Source organism: Oryzias latipes, chromosome 24, assembly GCF_002234675.1.
Source record: "Oryzias latipes chromosome 24, ASM223467v1".
Classification (NCBI taxonomy): domain Eukaryota; kingdom Metazoa; phylum Chordata; class Actinopteri; order Beloniformes; family Adrianichthyidae; genus Oryzias; species Oryzias latipes.
Window position 1 is genome coordinate 19,220,312 of NC_019882.2, and position 17,595 is coordinate 19,237,906.

General features: G+C 41.0%; 1 protein-coding gene across 5 annotated transcripts in view; it reads left to right on the forward strand.

Moving 5' to 3' along the window:
• The window catches only part of LOC105357234 (nesprin-2), a 44,866-nt gene extending 32,091 nt beyond the window's left edge, over positions 1 to 12,775 (forward strand). For 3 of the 5 annotated variants that reach the window (XM_023952713.1, XM_023952709.1, XM_023952711.1), the window contains 15 exons: positions 348 to 510; positions 3,814 to 4,004; positions 4,084 to 4,234; positions 4,342 to 4,524; positions 4,593 to 4,730; positions 4,801 to 4,992; positions 5,067 to 5,346; positions 6,583 to 6,704; positions 6,784 to 6,910; positions 6,976 to 7,175; positions 7,780 to 7,947; positions 8,461 to 8,589; positions 10,961 to 11,152; positions 11,226 to 11,320; positions 11,467 to 12,775. In XM_023952713.1, coding sequence (XP_023808481.1) covers positions 348 to 510; positions 3,814 to 4,004; positions 4,084 to 4,234; positions 4,342 to 4,524; positions 4,593 to 4,730; positions 4,801 to 4,992; positions 5,067 to 5,346; positions 6,583 to 6,704; positions 6,784 to 6,910; positions 6,976 to 7,175; positions 7,780 to 7,947; positions 8,461 to 8,589; positions 10,961 to 11,152; positions 11,226 to 11,320; positions 11,467 to 11,665 — 2,530 coding nt within the window. In that variant the 3' untranslated portion in view covers positions 11,666 to 12,775. The remainder of the gene's footprint in view (positions 1 to 347; positions 511 to 3,813; positions 4,005 to 4,083; positions 4,235 to 4,341; positions 4,525 to 4,592; positions 4,731 to 4,800; positions 4,993 to 5,066; positions 5,347 to 6,582; positions 6,705 to 6,783; positions 6,911 to 6,975; positions 7,176 to 7,779; positions 7,948 to 8,460; positions 8,590 to 10,960; positions 11,153 to 11,225; positions 11,321 to 11,466) is intronic. The other 2 variants (XM_023952712.1, XM_023952710.1) reach the window with 2 other exon arrangements.
• Positions 12,776 to 17,595: the final 4,820 nt, after the last annotated feature.

Genomic DNA, 17,595 nt, shown 5'->3' on the forward strand with positions numbered 1-17,595 from the left:
CTATGACACCAGTTGGTGTGGCGCCGCGTGTTTGTGTGTTCATGAAAAGGACGGTTGCCATGGTGACTTTGGGTTTATTGAAAGACACCTGACAGTGTTAGTGCAGTTGGCTTTTAAAAAGATGTTCTACTCTGTTTTTCTAGTTTTATAAAGTTTCTCTTTTTATCCAGATTCTTTGTTTATCTTTTTACTCAAACTTAAATGGAAGTCTTTGGGAATTTAAATTTAAAATCTTTTTTGTTTCCATTTTTTCCAGAAATGATTCTTCAGTCTAAGTTTTTATGGTTTGTGTGGCTCCTGTAGTTGGAGGCTTTGCTGATGATGAGGAGGTGTCTGCCTGTTTACAGAGTGAAGAAGCTGAAGGAGACTCTGGTGACGGTGGAGCAGCTGGACAAGAACATGAGTAACCTCCGCTCGTGGCTTTCCCGCGTGGAGGCGGAGCTATCCAGACCCATCACCTACAGCGTCTGTCACCAGCGGGAGATCCAGAGGAGGCTGGCCGAGCAGCAGGTCCAAACACAAACACAAGACGCCGTTATCTATCGTGCAAAAATTAAAATAAATAAACAAATACAAGAGAGCAAAGTTCATTCAACATTTAATATGTTTTAATTGCCTCTTTGACCAAATGGAGGATTAAGTCACTGGACAGGAAGAAGACGTTCTAAACTTCATCTGATGTTTTGGTAAATCTACATTTTAGAAGACCAAATGACACATGACACCAGTCATGTGCTAAACGAAAAGTTAAAAATAAGAAGACGATATCACCGGTACAGGTGCTGTGGATTTTTGGTTTGTCTGTGGAGAGGTGCAGCTGTAACTTAGGGGAGTCCAGGTGTGTCTGACGTTTGTCTCGAGGCTCAAACAGCCACCTTATGGGTTGTCATGAAAATGGAACGTACCATTGTCCTGCGTGTGTTAAGTGTATTGCGAAGGATTTCTAAGAATAAGGGAAGTTGTCCGTACTTATGATGTTCGGGTGATGCTTTCATACGGTGTCTGCACACCACACTCTAGTCATTGATAAGGTGCGAGCACTGCCGCATAACTGAATTCTGCACATTAATGATACATAAGTGTCCATAAGATATCCACAAAAACTACACTCTGTCTAATTTCCTCGTTTCTAACCGTCAGGCAGCACACACATCACATGAACAGCATTAACGGGCACCTTGGGCTGTGCACAACATTTGGGTTGAGAAAAAGACCACGACTTACCCCGACACCAGGCAATGTCATACGTGTTCGAGTGTGTTTAGCCCATGGTGTTCACACTGGAGAATTCAATTGACGTACATTGATGTAGGTTGAGCCCAAAAATGAACCTAAAACCTTGAGTAGCGATGCATGAACGGTGGTTGAACGGTGGATGAGTGGTCTGGCACCTCTGTATCTCTCTGAGCTGTTACATGTATATCACCCACGTCTGAAGATCAAATGCTTCTAATGGTTCCCAGGACTCGGCTTGTGACTCGGGGAGACAGAGCCTTTTCGGCTGCAGCTCCTAAACTCTGGAATACTCTCCCCTTCTCTGTAAGGTCTGCCAGAACCGTCAGTCATTCTAAGACAGTTTTAAGAACTCATCTTTTTAGTCAGGCTTTTAACTGCAGTGAGCAGAGTTAGTGGGTCAGCTTGTTAACCCTTGTGCTATCCTATGACCCCACCCTTACATTGACGTGTTCTCCCTACCATGACAAAGGTGGATAAAGGTGGAAAGATTTCATGTAATCCATGGACACCAGTGAAGATCACAAATCATTGAAGAAAAAAGGTTCAGCGCACTGTCTAGTGGGTCTAGATGACCCAACTCCCAATGGTAAAGTGCCTAGGATAGCACAAGGGATAATTTGATCCTTTTATTATTTTTTATTGTTTTATTGCTTTTTTGTTTCTTTATTGTATCATATTGTTTCTGATTTCATTTGATTTTATGTTAAGCACTTGGTCGCCTCTGCTTTTATAAGTGCTATACAAGTAATAAATTAATTGATTGACTGATTGGTGATCCCAAGAGTTTCGCACGCGGAAACCTGAAGTGTGCTTTTACGTGCTTCCACATAAACCATTTTAAATGTTTGCTATGACCTGTTTCCTATAGGATGCCTGTAGAAAAAAATGTGCTTGAACATTTTTACTCCAAGTGTTCTAAGACCTTGATATTTAATGTGGACCACCTACAGGCTTGACTGTTTTTAACCACAGACAGACCGTAGCCACCTGTAAGGACAGTGAGGCATTAAGGTGGTTTTAGGAAGCAGATTTACAACAAACACTTCATGCTCCAGCAAATAATTGACTCTGATTAAAATCCTTGTGTCATCTATCAATTTCATTAACAAATCTGCCTTCATCTTTGCTTTATTGGGATCAAAAACAAACTTTATGTTACCTCAGTTTTTGTTTTTTTTACTTCAAAATCAAATTTTCGTGCTTTTATTTTGACCGAAACACTCAGAGTGAATAATGCCACTTGAATGAGTCCAATACCGGGAGCCAGTTTAGCTCGTGCTGGTTTGCGGCGCCTTTCATCCGTGAAACCAGGGTTCAAATCCAGGCTGCTCCCTGTTCCCTTCTCTGCTTCTGTGCCGGTCCCTAGCCCGGTTGCTTTGAGAGGGTTGCATCAGGAAGGGCATCCGGCGTAAAACACTGCCCAGATAACCATGCAAATCTTCACTGTGGCGACCCCTGATGGGACGAGCCAAAAGTGAAAGACGAATGAGTCCAATACCAAAAGAATACACTAAATTAAATATTTCAAAAGGTGCCATATACTTTCAGATAAAAAAAGCAAACGAGTTTTAAATAAAATACTAAATAAACTTAAATTTAAATAAAAATGTAGAAATTAAAAAATCAAGTAAACTGAAAGCTGATTTACACTGAAAAACTAACCAAACTAGTAGCTGCTTAATGGATTTGATAACTTCAGTAGAGTATTGGTAAAATAACAGGATTTCTTCCATCAGGTATATAAAAAATTCAAAAAATTAGAAAAAATGATGGATCTTTCTCAATAAAAAAAAACAGTTCATCATTAAAAATGATGTTTTTTCTTTCTACACTTTTTCCGTTTTTTTTCTTACATATTTTAGAAACGATTTCGATATACTAAATGTTGGATTTTCTTTTTCTGTTTTAGTAGCGTTTAGGAAGACATTTTTTCTGCAGTGATTAATTTTTATTTTTTTAGAGTTTATTTTAGTCCTGTGTTTTATTCATCGTGTCTTCACATCCGTGTATAAATGCTCAGTTACCTTTTCTAGTGTTTAATACTATATTTAGTAACATGTCAGAAACTAAATAGGCATATTTATCTTGAAAATTCCTTCTTTAACAAACAAAAGGAACTATTGAAAAGTGATCGATCAGTAGGACTTCTTACATTAGTATTTAGCAGACGTTGCAGAAACTTTTCAATGTTAAACTGATGAGTTTGTCAGCAGCCTTTAAACTGTGTTTTAAACTTTCTTAAACAGCAAAACTTTCTTTCTAAGGGCCCAGGTTTTTTAATTTTACTAAAGGTCTATCTACTATAGCTTAAGGAATTTGAAGACAGATTTTTCCCTGGGTTAGAGCAGCCTAAGATGTCCTAACAACATGATCTTTATGAAAATCTGACAGCTGATTTTCTTGTGTGTGAGATTCTTTAAAAATGTTTTAAATAAATACACCTGAATGAAAAGAATACTTAAATTGTAATTTCTATACCACTGAAAACATATTAACACGCTTGGATCAAAAAAGTAAAAAAAACAAAGCTGCACGTTTACTTCTGCAGTTCTTCATTAGCTGCTTCTGTGTCTGCAGGCCCTGCAGGAGGACGTGGAGCAGCACGCTGAGGCTGTTGCATCAGTGCTCAGTCTGTGCGGCGTGTTGCTGCAGGATGAAGACGCAGCCGCAGGAACGCAGGCAGAGACCGACTCCCTGCAGGAAACCAGCCACAGCCTGGACCAGCGCTGGACGACCATCTGCACTTTGGCTCTGGATCGTAGACTCAGGCAAGAACATTTAAAAGTCTTCTGAGGTTTAGAAGTTAACTGAAGGTAAATCAGAGGAGTAATGTGGCGCCTCCATCAGGGTCGAGGAGACGTGGACTCTCTGGTGCAAATTCCTCAACGACTACTCTTGCTTTGAGGACTGGCTTAAGATCGCTGAGACAACTGCTGCCAACCCCAACTCTGCAGATGTTCCCTTCACGCTCGCCAAAGAGGAACTTGTGAAGTTTGAGGTCAGTTTGGAGGGGAGCAGATGATGGATTTGTTTCTGCTGGTCTTCACGGTGCAGAAGTCCAAGTTCTTGTTTTTGGTTTAGCAAAAATATCTGTTTCTTCTTCAGGGCATCCAGAGGCAAGTGAACGAACGTTTGACCCAGTTGGAAATTCTCAACAACCAGTATCGCCGCCTGGCCCGGGAGAGCCGAACCGACAGAGCCGGCCAGCTCCAGGCCATGGTCCGGGAGGGGAACCGGCGCTGGGACCTGCTGCACCGCCGGGTGACCTCCATCCTCCGCAGACTCAGGGTACGTAGAAGTTCCTGCTGAAGGAACGTCTTCGGGTTGGTGTTGATGTTAATTCTTCTGTTGGGCAGCATTTTACCGGCCAGCGGGAGGAGTTTGAAGGCACCAGAAAGAGCATGCTGGTGTGGCTGACGGAGCTGGACCTGCAGCTCACCAACGTGGAGCACTTTTCAGAGAGCGACGTCCATCACAAGATACAGCAGCTCAACGTGAGATGGTGGAAGGACAGAGAGCTTGGTTTGGATGGAGCTCCGTCGCTCATGGTCTGTCTTTGTCCAGAGTTTCCAGAAGGAGATCACGCTGAACACGGAGCGCATCGACGGCCTGATCGTGTTCGGAGAGGGTCTGATCAAGAAAAGTTCACCTCAGGATGCAGAGTTGATCGAGGACGAGCTGGAGGAGCTCCACTCGTACTGCCAGGAGGTTTTCAGCAGGCTGGTCCGTTTCCACCAGCGCCTGAGCCGGCATGTGGTGAGCCTCTGAACATCCACCCTCTGATTCCTCTCTGCCCTCCATCCATTCTCCTCTTCCCTTCTTCACCATAGAAGATCAGACAGGAGCCAGAGCCTTCTGGGGTCACGTTCTCCTTAGAATCAAGCTTGGAGCTGATTGGTCGACCCTGGCTAGGGCGGAGTCAAGGGAGCCTCCCAGCCACGCCCACCCATCTGCTGACTTCCCCACTGGAGCGGTCGGGCAGGGAGACGCCAGTGAGTGTGGATTCCTTACCTCTGGAGTGGGACCACACTGGGGATGTGGGCTCATCCTCACATGAAGATGATGAGGATGATGAAGAAGAGGGGCCAGCTTACTTCACTGCACTATCAGGTAGAACTTCAGCTAATATTTCTTCCAAAACTCCAGCCATAGTCTTACATTTCCTGTCAGAGGTTCACAAATGGTTTATAGACGTTCCACAGAGCTGCCACTCCAAAGCTTTTCCTCTGAGTCTGTAACATAAATCCTTTAAACAGATGGACTCTTTGGAAAACACAAATAAATCTAACAAATATAGTAAAAATTGTTTGTACTGGAGGTTCCAGAATACTCCAGAAGTTTGTTGATGGTAAAACAAAGTTTTCTGAGGGCATCAGCAGGATAAAAGAAAACGTTTGGAACCATTTCTACATTTGTCTGCATGAAGACAAGAAGTAAGAAAAATGGAGCATCAGGTGATAAAACTAAGTGTGCAGTGAAAAAAGCAGCTTTTCAAATAGATTCAAAAAGAAAAATTGAAATGAATGATCTTAAATTGCAACAATAATTTGTTATTGTCAAGTATTTCCACTTTATGTTCATTTTATTTTCCAATAATTTAAAAAACTGGCAGGAACATGAACCAAAACATGTGGAGAGAGATTGTAAAAACTTATTTGTAGCAGTTATAAATTCAGTAGAAATGGTTTATGATTAAAATCTGTTATTTATCTTTTTCAATTCAAAAAGCAGCAAACTATGTCTATTATTTCTCAAAAAGGTTTGTAAAAACCTATTCAAAACACACTAACTCACCTCTTATCTGGCCTTAAGAAAGACGCACACACTTTGTAAATGTTGCAGAGGCCACGCCTACCTCTTAATCTTTGCATACATCTACGCCCAGCATTGGATCGCTGCAGGGGGACACGCCCACTTTTTGACTTACAAAAGGTCATGCTCACCCGCTGATTTTTGCAGGAGGCCACACCCACTCTATGATCACTGCAGGAGGCCACACCCACCCTAATTTGTCGTCAAAATATAACATTTTTAAGTTTGAATATCATCTCCGTACTTTTCCCCTTATTTAGCTGTTTTTTCAAACAGGTAACCTCAAAGCAATTATTTTTTCCTTCATTTTTGTCCTCATACATATTTGTTAGAGTGAGTTTTAATCATTGAAATGATTGTGGTTTAATGATGTAGGACTGCATTTCTGCATTGTTCATGTTAGTAAATCGTGTATTTATAAATACAAATATCTTTAGGTGTTTGATTTTTTTCTTTTTTTTTTGCTCTATATTTAGGCTTTCATATTTGTTATGACCTTCAGCAGCCTGATCCTGTCTCCTCGGTCTCTTTCAGGCGGGTCTCCTCAGGTTCTTCAGTGTCCAGGTTGGCAAACATCTGGAGAACAGGAGCTGGACGCTGAGGACCATGGCGTGACCACGCCCACCCTCAGCAGCACTCCTCTGAAGCCGGCTTATGTACATGTCACACCGACAGTGGACTTCCTATCAGCAGCTTCTTATCTCCGTTCTCATGGTGCTTTTGCTTCATCTCCAGCTGCGCCTCACCTCTCAGTGCAGCGGCAGCATCCAGAACCTGAAGAGAGTGTCGCTGATCCTGGATGACGAGGAGCAGCTGGAGGAGTTTGGGCTGACGGGACTCGCACCTTCAGACCAGCAGTCGGGTAAGAACTGATGGAGGAGAAGCTTTGGGTTTGATACTCTGGACTGAAGAGGTCTTTCCGCTCAGCAGGTGTGATCGAGCGCTGGGAGCTTGTCAGGGCTCAGTCCAGGCAGCAGGCCGGTCCTCAGGAGCCTCAGCAACTCACCTCTGATCTGGATGACATCACTTCCTGGTTGGAGGCCGTGATTCCTGAGCTGGAGCTCCTCCAGCAGTCCGACCCAGCAGCCAGTATCTCTGACATGGAAGATAGAGCCAAAGAAATCAAAGTAACAAGGATTTTTATTTTCCTTATTTCCGTAAAAAATTATTCACATTTCGGGGTCACCACAGTCAATCAGCTTTGACTGAGAGGCACAGGAGGTTTGGCAGAGATTTTCCCGCCGGATGCCCTTCCTGACAACCTACTATTTTTTTCCAGGCTGGGGACCGGCACAAGGAGACCCAGACTTAGGTCTTAGGTCTTAGGTGTTTGTGTGAAACGAGATTTGTATGATTAGTTCTGAGTAGTCCTGACCGGATTTATTTAACACTTTTGTGCCTTTGGGCAACAAATTTTGCCCCTACCACATATCCATAAAGCAGCCACAATTTAGCATGCGGTGTTCTGAAAGAAACGATGACATCACAGCGCGTGAAACTGTAAAAAATGGACAGACTCTCTTATGGGACTGAAAAAATAGTTCAAAATTCATTAACGAAACAAATTTCTTCAACTTCTTGAGAATCTTTTGGAAGCTGTGTGGCTAAAAACAGCCGTTCTTTTGCTGAATCTTGGAAAAACTAAATAGACCTGTTCACCCTCCTCTCAAAAAATGCAGCTCTGAGAATGTTGCAGACCGTACAACGGCTTTAACTTTTTTCTTTTTGCAGGAGATGCAGAAGATGTTCGCCCACTACAAGTCCACCATGCTGTCCCTCAACCTGCAGGCTGAGGAAGCTCCTGACAGACTGATGGCGGTGAACAGAGAGTGGAGCAGAGCCAGCACAGCGCTGCAGCAATGGGACTGCAGTCTGAGGAAGACTCTGATGCGCTGCCAGGTATGAAGGTGGACACAGAAACAGCACTCATGAGCAGCCAGGCCTGAGCATAAGCCATGCTGCGGCTTTTCAGTGGATTTTTAAAGTGAATGAAATAAAATGGTTTCATCATGTGTCTCTCAGGAGAATCACGTTGGCAGATGACGATGTGATCTTTGTGAAGTAAAGATGAGACGGAGGGTTTTGGAATGAAAGCAATAATCTCTCCTCCATTTGTTTTAATGTTCTGTTACAAAAAGAATGAAGATGCTAAATGCTGGTTGTGGTCCAGTTTGATCAAATCGCTGGACCTTTCTGTATTTTTATGCACTGTGGTGGGTTTAGATCTTCCCTGACCTGTTTTTTTAGTCCATTTGAGCTTTGACACGCAGCATTTGAGTTGTTTTCATTCACATCCTGACTTTAAATGAGCTGCAAAACCTCGCATTCTTTCAGTCCGGGCTTTTGGAAACCTTTATGTTCAAATTTACGACGGCTGGAGCTGGATGTAACAGACGAAGTTTTTCCATGCAGGAGTTCCACGAAAGCTTGCACTCTCTGCTGCTGTGGCTGCCTCATGGGGAGAGCAGACGCTACACGGTGGACATCAACCACCCAGGAACGACGGCCGGAGCCCTGGGGCGCCATTACAGCACGCTCAGCGTGAGTACAGCCGCCGCACATCTTCAGAGCTCCAGACGGAAACTCAGAGAAGAAAAAAGTGGTTTGATTCTTTGAGCTTCAAACACATCAGGGTTTGATTCCCGTGAAATAGAACAGAAATACAATTCAAAAAGGTGGACAGTTTTCTTTATATGTTTTTGATGTTTCAACAACACCAATATGCGACAATCAATCAACTAATTTCCAACTAATTTCAATACTTAAGTGTTCAGTTCGGTTTAGTTTATTTCAAACACAAAACAAATGAAAAAGTCAACACACAGTGGCTTAAAAGACATAAAATACGGTAATACATTGTGCTTGAAAAGGAGTGGGTTGAAGAGAAATCTTGTCTGCTCCCACTCCTTTTTGCTAAACCTGATGATGTACGTATTCAACACGCGTATTGTAAGTGTAACAAGTGTTTTTGAATAGAATTATAAAAATAGATATTTAATCAAATGGTGAACTTTTGATTTGAAATTTAAATACTTTGGGATTTTGGCTTTGATCCTCAACCCCATCACTCCCACCAGAACATCCACACTGAGCTGAGGTGGACTAGAAAGTGCCACTCATTTCTAGTCCAAGTTTTCTCATGGCCATTTCCAACATCCCCAGTTATGATCTGGACCTGAGCACAGAAGCCTCGCATCTATTTCTATACCATATATTTACTCAACATTAAATTTAATGAAGAAATCCTGGGTTGTTTATGAATGACCTCCCTGCTCTGGAACCGCTGAAGGAATGTGAAGTCCTATCCAGAGCCAGAGAATTTGCAGCCATGACATACTAATTTGTGTGCACAAAAACGCAAACTTTGGCACAAATCGCGACAAATTAGTTGTAGGAATTGCAGATACAAAACAGTAATAAATAATACTAAATAGTAGTTGTAAATGTTTGTGATTGTTAGGTTTTTTCTTCATAAAAATGGGTGATGTCGTATTATTTACGGAGCCCTGGATGTGACAGTAAAGAAGTAATTAAATAAATTATTCCCTCAATTTAATAATTCATGACCTGAAATTAGGAGTTGAAATTCAGGAAACTAAAATCTTAATTTGTACACACAAAAAACAAAAAAATGCTAACTTGTGGTCATAAATACTAATCTGTTTGTACAAAATACAAATAATACGTACAAATAATATGTAATTAATTTGAGGGAACAATGTCTTTATTTCATTTATGTCATGTCCAGGGCACTGTAAATATGACATCACCCATTTTCCAAACCTAAAACATAAAGCATAAACATTTACAAAGACTATTTAGGAATTCACTGTCTTCTGATGTTAAATATGTAGATAATTTATTTAAAAAAATAGATTTACAGATATTTATTCATATGAAAAACGGTTCAAACATAATACATCATGGTCTACTGTATGATTGCAAACGTAGTGAGCGTTGATGCACACTAGTTTTTTTGCACAGACTTCTGGGAAATTTTCTGGGCACTGGGTTTAGGGAAAAAAAGACGCTTGATTTCCATTGGTCCGTTGAGACAAAAAACATTGAATGTTCATTTATCCATCAGAATGTTTACATCGCCTCCGTCATGTCTACCTCTGACGTCCGTCCCTCCATAACGCATCACAAGCTTTACGCAGGAGTTCTATTTCCAGTCTGTTGACATGTCGATTGTGCGGCAAAAGGTGGGAAAACAGGAAACAAGTCCGGGTTTCGTGACGTGCTACATGATAACGTACATTAAGTAAGCGGATAACACCCTTATCCATGTCGAAAAGGGATGACGAAAGGTTCAATTTTGTGAAAACAAAAGCATAATGCATTTGACAAGGATATTGATGTAAGTAAAATCTCTATTTCAATTACTCATCATGGGGGTGGCAAAACATACCACTCCTCCAGAAACCAGGGGGGACAGACTGGAGGCAACGTAAACAAACTGATGGTTGCGAGAGAGACTCCCAACGCAACACAGGGGAGACGTAATGCAGCACAGACAAATCAGTGGAAATCTGGTGTTAGATGACGCCAGCGACGTCTGGGTGTTAAAGGGTTTTACAGGTCTGGTGTTCGGGGGCCACTGCCCTGCTTTTTTGTCATTTCTACCCTGCTGAATCACACCTGTCTCTGATGATGACATCATCAGCCTTCTGCAGAGATCCATGAAGATCTGAACCATGGTAGGAACATGGTAAGCATGCATTCCGGCGTTCCCATGAAACAAACACTGCTCTCTGCTCATGTTTCACCAAACTGAAATCCCAAACATGGTGGAGTTTCTTTGGGTTTTTTAAAACCTTTTTTGGCGTTTTCATCACATTAATGCTGAAATGTTCAAACTCAGCAGTGAGCTGTTTTTCCCTCTTCTGAAGGAAATCTCCTTTTCTGTCAGGAGCTGCAGGAGGAGCTGCGGGTCAGGCAGACCCAGCAGGCCGCCTTGCAGGCTTTGTGGTCTCAGCTCCAGCCTGAAGACGGTCTTGAGGGGAGAGAAGACACCCAGCAGAAGCTCCATGTGACGGGGAGCAAGCTGCAGCTGCTCCAGAGGCAGGTGGAGGAGGACCTCTGCGCCTTACGCCAGCATCTGGTACATTCCTTCAGGTCCATTCTAGACTCCAGACACGTCTTTGGGTTTCTTGAACTAGACGGTTTTGTTTCAGGACTCTGCGGCAGTGGCGGTCCAGAGCGGCGGCGGCGGAGGTGTAGAAGCATCCCCAGATGACAGGCGTTCAGAGAAACAACTGTCCTCTCAGAGGTGAGGACGCCCACTCAGATCTGCAGTGTCTAGAACATTAGAAGACATTCAAACTCAAACTTTATTTATAAAGCATTTTCATACAACAGCAACGCCGAGCACGTTTAAAACAATGAAAATACACATCAACCTGATGTTCTCCGTAGGAGGCCGTCTCCACCTCGCTCCTTCTTCCTCCGGGTCCTGCGGGCCGCCTTCCCGCTGCAGCTCCTGCTGCTGCTCCTCCTGCTGCTGCCCTGTTTGATTCCTCTGTCTGAAGGGGAGCCCGGCTGTACGCTGACCAACAACTTCGCCCGCTCCTTCTACCCCATGTTACACTACACCAACGGACCTCCACCCACCTAAGTGCACTCTCTCCATACTGGTTCTCCACAGGAAAACAATGTATTCAGATTTTAATACTCCCATCAGGTTTTGATCTATTTAAAAGCGTTCCCAGGGGTTTAAGCATCCCAGCCCCCCTTCCGTCACTTTTCTGAGAGCTTGCAGCTTATCTTTCTTTCTACGTCACAGCTGCAACCTTTTTTCGAACTGCGTTGTTTTATCAGTTCCAATGAAGAAATACCCAGAAATGCCACTTTGAACTTAATTATCTTTATCTTTGTCCTCCATCATCAGGAAAATGCCACAAGAACAAGTTCAAAACACCACAAACATCATTTTTGTTTGAGTGGGTCTTTAAGGACATTTGACTCAAACATGGGTGAACAGCCAAAAATCTTTTTCCGTATTTCTAACCCAAATGTGTTTCAATGAATATAATTCTAAAGCGTGAGGGTTAGAACCCAACAGGATCTAAAAAGGCTTTCCACTTCAGTTCTGACATACAAACAAAATCTAAGAACAATCTAAGACACACTGAAGAACATTTCACAAACTGATTCCACTAAAATGCTGTTTATTTTCCTGCAATAAAGGAACATGACATATTCATTTAACAAGAATTATAATAAAACTTAAGTGACTTAGCTGTTCGTACGCTATGATCACACCAGGCACGTGTTGCGTGTTCAAGGAACTGCAATGATTAATTTTGTCCTTCATGATCAATTTTCAAACAGTTGAAACTTCCATGAAGGAACAGGGAGGCTGACCATACTGCACTACCAAATCTGAGTCCCTGATTGGTCAGAGTTCAACTGGTTTAACTTTCACTGTGCGTTTTGTACGTACAGCCCAAAAACGGACTGAAAAACCTCCGTAGCGACATGTGAACACAAGAGTCTTAAACGCAGAAACATGCATATGTGTTCATTTACATAGACTTTTCATTGAAAGTGGTCGCTTGAACGCACGTTGGCGAGCCCGCTGTGAACGTAGCACTACAGTAATCAGGTGCTAATAAAGATTTGATTAAAGAACTTTGATTAATCCAATGCTCTTTTTAGTCATTTCTCATGGAAAATGAAAAGTATTTCTGGTTGAGTTGGCCGGCCAATTACAGAAGAATAAATATAAAATACAGTAAAAATAACTATTAAAATGGATTATGCTAAAAAGAAATCCAACAGTTTTAATATAAACAATGTGTAGAATTATATAGCATAATTTGTTGCTTCCATTAACTGTAGATAAGAACTGGACTGAGTGACCCTTCCCCCTCGTGTTCCAAACAGGAAGTACCTGCTGGTTCCAAGAAGCCAAAATTTCATAGACTTCTATAGAGAAATAAACAGCTATAACTCCGTCATTCTATTGGTCAGAAGAACCATTCCTGCTCTGATACCTTTTTAACATCTTTTTGATAATCATCTTTTTTTCACAATATTTTTTCTGTGTTCAATTTATTCAATTTACAAACTGACCAATCAGATGCCTTTAATAAAAGTATGTGGTCTGGAAGGGGGGCGTGGATTTCAAACAAGCTCACTACTGATTGGTGAAAGTGGTTTCCATAAAAATGAGGACTCAGACCTACCAGACCAGTCACCGCTTACTGACCATTTTTCATCATGGCAGCGTCCATATTGTGAAAACACGGCGACTGACTTGACTAGATTTCTTTGGAGCCAGAAGTAAGACTTTTTCTATTATTATTAGTATTTTTATTATTGTTATTTACCTTTTATTTAACCAGGAAGAAAAAAACTCATTGAGACTAAAAATCTCTTTTGCCAGTGCGTCCTGGCCAAGAGGCAGCAGCACAACAATAACACACATTTCTCATTTACACTCACACTCAATCAATCAATAAATAAAGCATTTACAGTTTGAAAGGTTGTCTCACGTTCATTTAAAAGTTTTTTGAAAGAGCCCAGGGAGATGTCACCCATAGCCAGCTATAGGTGACATCACACTCACTCAGTCCAGTTCTTGTATACAGTCACTGGGGAGGCGGGGCTTCAGCTACTAAAACAACTCTTCGTTTGGAGGAAACACAACGGATTCTCGATTATTTCAGAAACTCAAGAAGAATCTCGAGAAACTTTTATAGTTGAGGCTCATCGTCTGTATTTTGATGATGTGCATCTTTCAGATTGTTAAAGTTTTAAACTATGAACGTTAATAAAAACTGAATTGCTCGAATGTGATACCAAAGAGTCCCCTTGGCCAACAGAGCCGCCAACCACTCCTGGAGGGGCGGAGACAAGGCCTTTCAGATCCACCTGCAACTTTCAAAAACATGTTTTTGTAACTCCATTTTTTTTATCTCAATGAAAAATGAATGTAAAGCTGTGTAGTTACACTATAATTCTAATGTTATTGAATCTAAATGTGTATATTTCAGTTAAATTTCCTGATGAAAGGCAACTTTTAGCCAATCAGATCAACGATAGACAGTCATGTGACTCAAACAGCTTTATGAAAGGTTTCAGACCCCTAAAGCTGCTTTGTGTTGATGTTTGGATCTAACTCGCAGTGCGTGATGAGACATTTGAACGCTTCACGTTAAAAAAAAAGAGTTCAATTGCTTTAGCGTTTGGTTTTCGGAGCGCTTCATGTTTTTTTTACGTTAGCGTGCTAACAGCAGCTCCAGAGAATAACCATTCCATTCACCTGTATGTCAGCTAGAAAAGGTTCTTTTTTGTTTCTTATTTCAGTGCTTTTGAATTCAAAGACCCTCGCATATGTTAAACTCCCACCGCCACACGCAAAGATTTGATTGGCTTCTTCCTGTGAAAGCGGGATTTGAGACTACTTTGAGCTTTTTTCACCACTGATGTTAAACATTGAATGAATTGTTAAACATTGAATGAATTATTAAATATTTAATTTAATTTACGGCTTGAAATGGAACATTGGCAAAATGAACTATCTACAGGGGTTTGTATGAATTCAATAAATGTGCCATTGAAAGTTTGAACATTAATATATGAATGTTTTAAAGTATTTTTTTCATGCATTTGGGATTTCTTTCGGATTTTCTGCATCTATATCCTTCAGTCAAAAATAACAATGTTATGTTTTAAAAAATAAATGTTTGGTTTTATTTAGAATTGCTGCCTGCTTACAAGAAAATTTTTTTGTTGTTGTAAAAATTGGATTATAATCTAACAGCCCTGTGAATTTCTGGTTTTCTGACTTTTACTCATTTTGGGTTTTACAGTTGAATAAATTTTCTCTTGTCATGTGGTTTTAGCTTCAGCCTGATTTTTATTGCTCTTCAAAAATGTTCATTTATCTCATCAAAACGTGAATTAATATGATTCTTTACAAAAACCAAAAACATGCCACTTAAAAAAACGGAATTTTTTTATTTTATAACACTGGGCACATTTGATAAAATACAGCAAAACTTTTTACTGATTGTGTGGAATTTAAAAACATGCACATTACTTAAGCCTTTTTACTAGAAAGTCTGATCAAATGTGTAAAAGAAAACCACTTCCAACAGCTTTTTAGTTCACAGTTAAAAACTGTTTAATCATCAACAAAAGTGGAAACCCAAACATTTAAAACAGAGAAAAACTAAATCTGGATAAAAAACATCAAAAAACAGACAGAAAAACCAACAGTCTTCCAAAGTTTTTTGAAACGTTTTAACAAGAAATTAACAAGGCTTTATTTTTGTTGTTTTGGTTTTTTAATAAGTGTATGTTCAGACAAAAAAAAGTCATACATTTTCTTTGTTTTGATTGTCAATTGGGTCATTTCTGTTTTTTCACCTTAGACCAAAGCCAGACAGCATAGCTGGTGTTGTAGAGATAATAGTAATATTACCCAACTACATCTGTTATGATTTCACTAAAATGTTGGCTGGAAATTTTATTGAAGTTTGTTTAATTGTGCTATCTTAGATGACCCCACCCTTCCATTGACGTGTTCTCCCTACCATGACAAAGGTGGATAAAGGTGGAAAGATTTCATGTAATCCATGGACACCAGTGAAGATCACAAATCACTGAAGAAAAAAGGTTCAGAGCACTGTCTAGTGGGTCTAGATGACCCAACTCCCAATGTTAAAGTGCCTAAGATAGCACAAGGGTTAAGCTATGTAACTGGAACTTCTTTTTTAGATGTGCATTATCACTTTTTAATGCACACCCAGCAGCCAATCAGAATTCAGTATTCACCCGGACCATGGTATAAATTGAATTAAAATCTAAACAGGCCGATGAAGATCCAACGTTTGACCTGTATGCCTTTTATTTTTAAAAACCAGGTGATGTTTTAGAACAAGTTTCTTACAAACAACCTGGCCAGCTTTCAACAGACATGACACCTTTCACACGACGTCTGTGTTCAGCTTTGTCAGATCCGTTTGTGTTCTTGTTGTTCCTTAGGGTAGAAACTGGAACCAAAGATTCTCCAGAGCAGAAACTAAACTTCCCTCTTCTGCTCGACGAGGAGAAATTTGTGAGAGAGAATTGAATTGTGATAAATTTTGGGTTTCAAATGTCCAACTAAAGAACAAACAAACCTTAGATTAAGCTTCAAAATGTGCTAAAACACTCAAGTCTATCGTTTTATGATTCCCTTTTGGTTTGAAATTACTAAGAAAAGTTATGATCAAATGTCCTTTGTTGCATGTTTTTGTGAGAATCTGTCTTCTTTTCCCCCGAAATATCAGAGAAGAGTCAACATGATACCTCCCTTTTGTTACCAGAAGGACTGGTTTTAGCCTCGAAACACGCGTCTGACACCTGAACACCACTTTAAAACCCACCACACGTAAAGACCATACAGGAGTAGACCACCAGTTGATGTTTCTGCGCCGAGTCTGAACCTCCACTAGTAATGATCGTCATCCGCATCTTCCCTGTAGGAACACATATAAATGCTAGATGGCGACATGGTTTCCTCTTTGTAGATGGAGCTGTTATAACAGCACGCCATTATGAGCTTTACATTAGCGTTCGAATTTTGGGGTTAGGGTTAGCGTCGTGGGGTTTTAAAACCTTAAATTCTCTGCAAGAACAGAAGTTGGTTGTTTTATCTTGATGTAAAACTAACAACAACAAACTTCTTTTAGAACTTTTTAAAGAATTTTCACAGAAACAGTGGATACTGCTATGGTCTTGGCTTTAAGCAGGTTTGGCCGCGGGTTTTATCAGGAAATTTGAAAAATGTGTTTACTCATGACTGGAGCGGCCAAAACGCACCAAAACAAAAAGAAAATCTCAAGTGCAAAACTGTTATGGAACCTTCCGGCTGCCGTAAACGTCACATACACCATAGATCAAAAGAACAATACAGTTATTCATACAGCGTCCATTCAGAACCGCTTTAAGGTGCTACGCGATGAAACCAACCGACAAACGACTACGTCACCCGATCCAGTCCAGATCATTTCAATAAGAGCCCATTTCTGAACGAAGTAACGGTCTAAAGACAAAACTAAGATATCTGAGAGTCAAGATGCTGAGGAAGGAACCTCCACGCCACAGAGAAACGCCTTCATTTAGCAAAGACAGTCAATGGAGGAAGAGGAGTTTGATGTGAAGGGGAGATGGTTTCATAAAGGAGAGAAGACCGCATCCTACAATCAGGACGAAGCGGGAAAAGTGGAGCATCTTTGGAGGACGCTCTGTTGATCCTTTCGTTGACCGTTTGTAGGTGACAAATAACCCAGAACCATGACAAAAGCTGCAAACAGAAGATCTAAGAGAGTTCTGCTGAAGTGTTGAGAACCACTAAGCTCTGAAAGAACGGGTTCTGTTCCTGCAGGCAAAACGGGGAACGAGTTGATGGTCTGAACCGAGAAAAGGACAAAAATGAAAAAGGTTCTACTGGAACAAAACTATGCATGAACTGGTGGAATTGTGTGGCTCATCGATTCCTCGTACAGTTCCCAGAGTGGTGCTGGTCCGACTGCGACTTGGACTTTTTTTCTT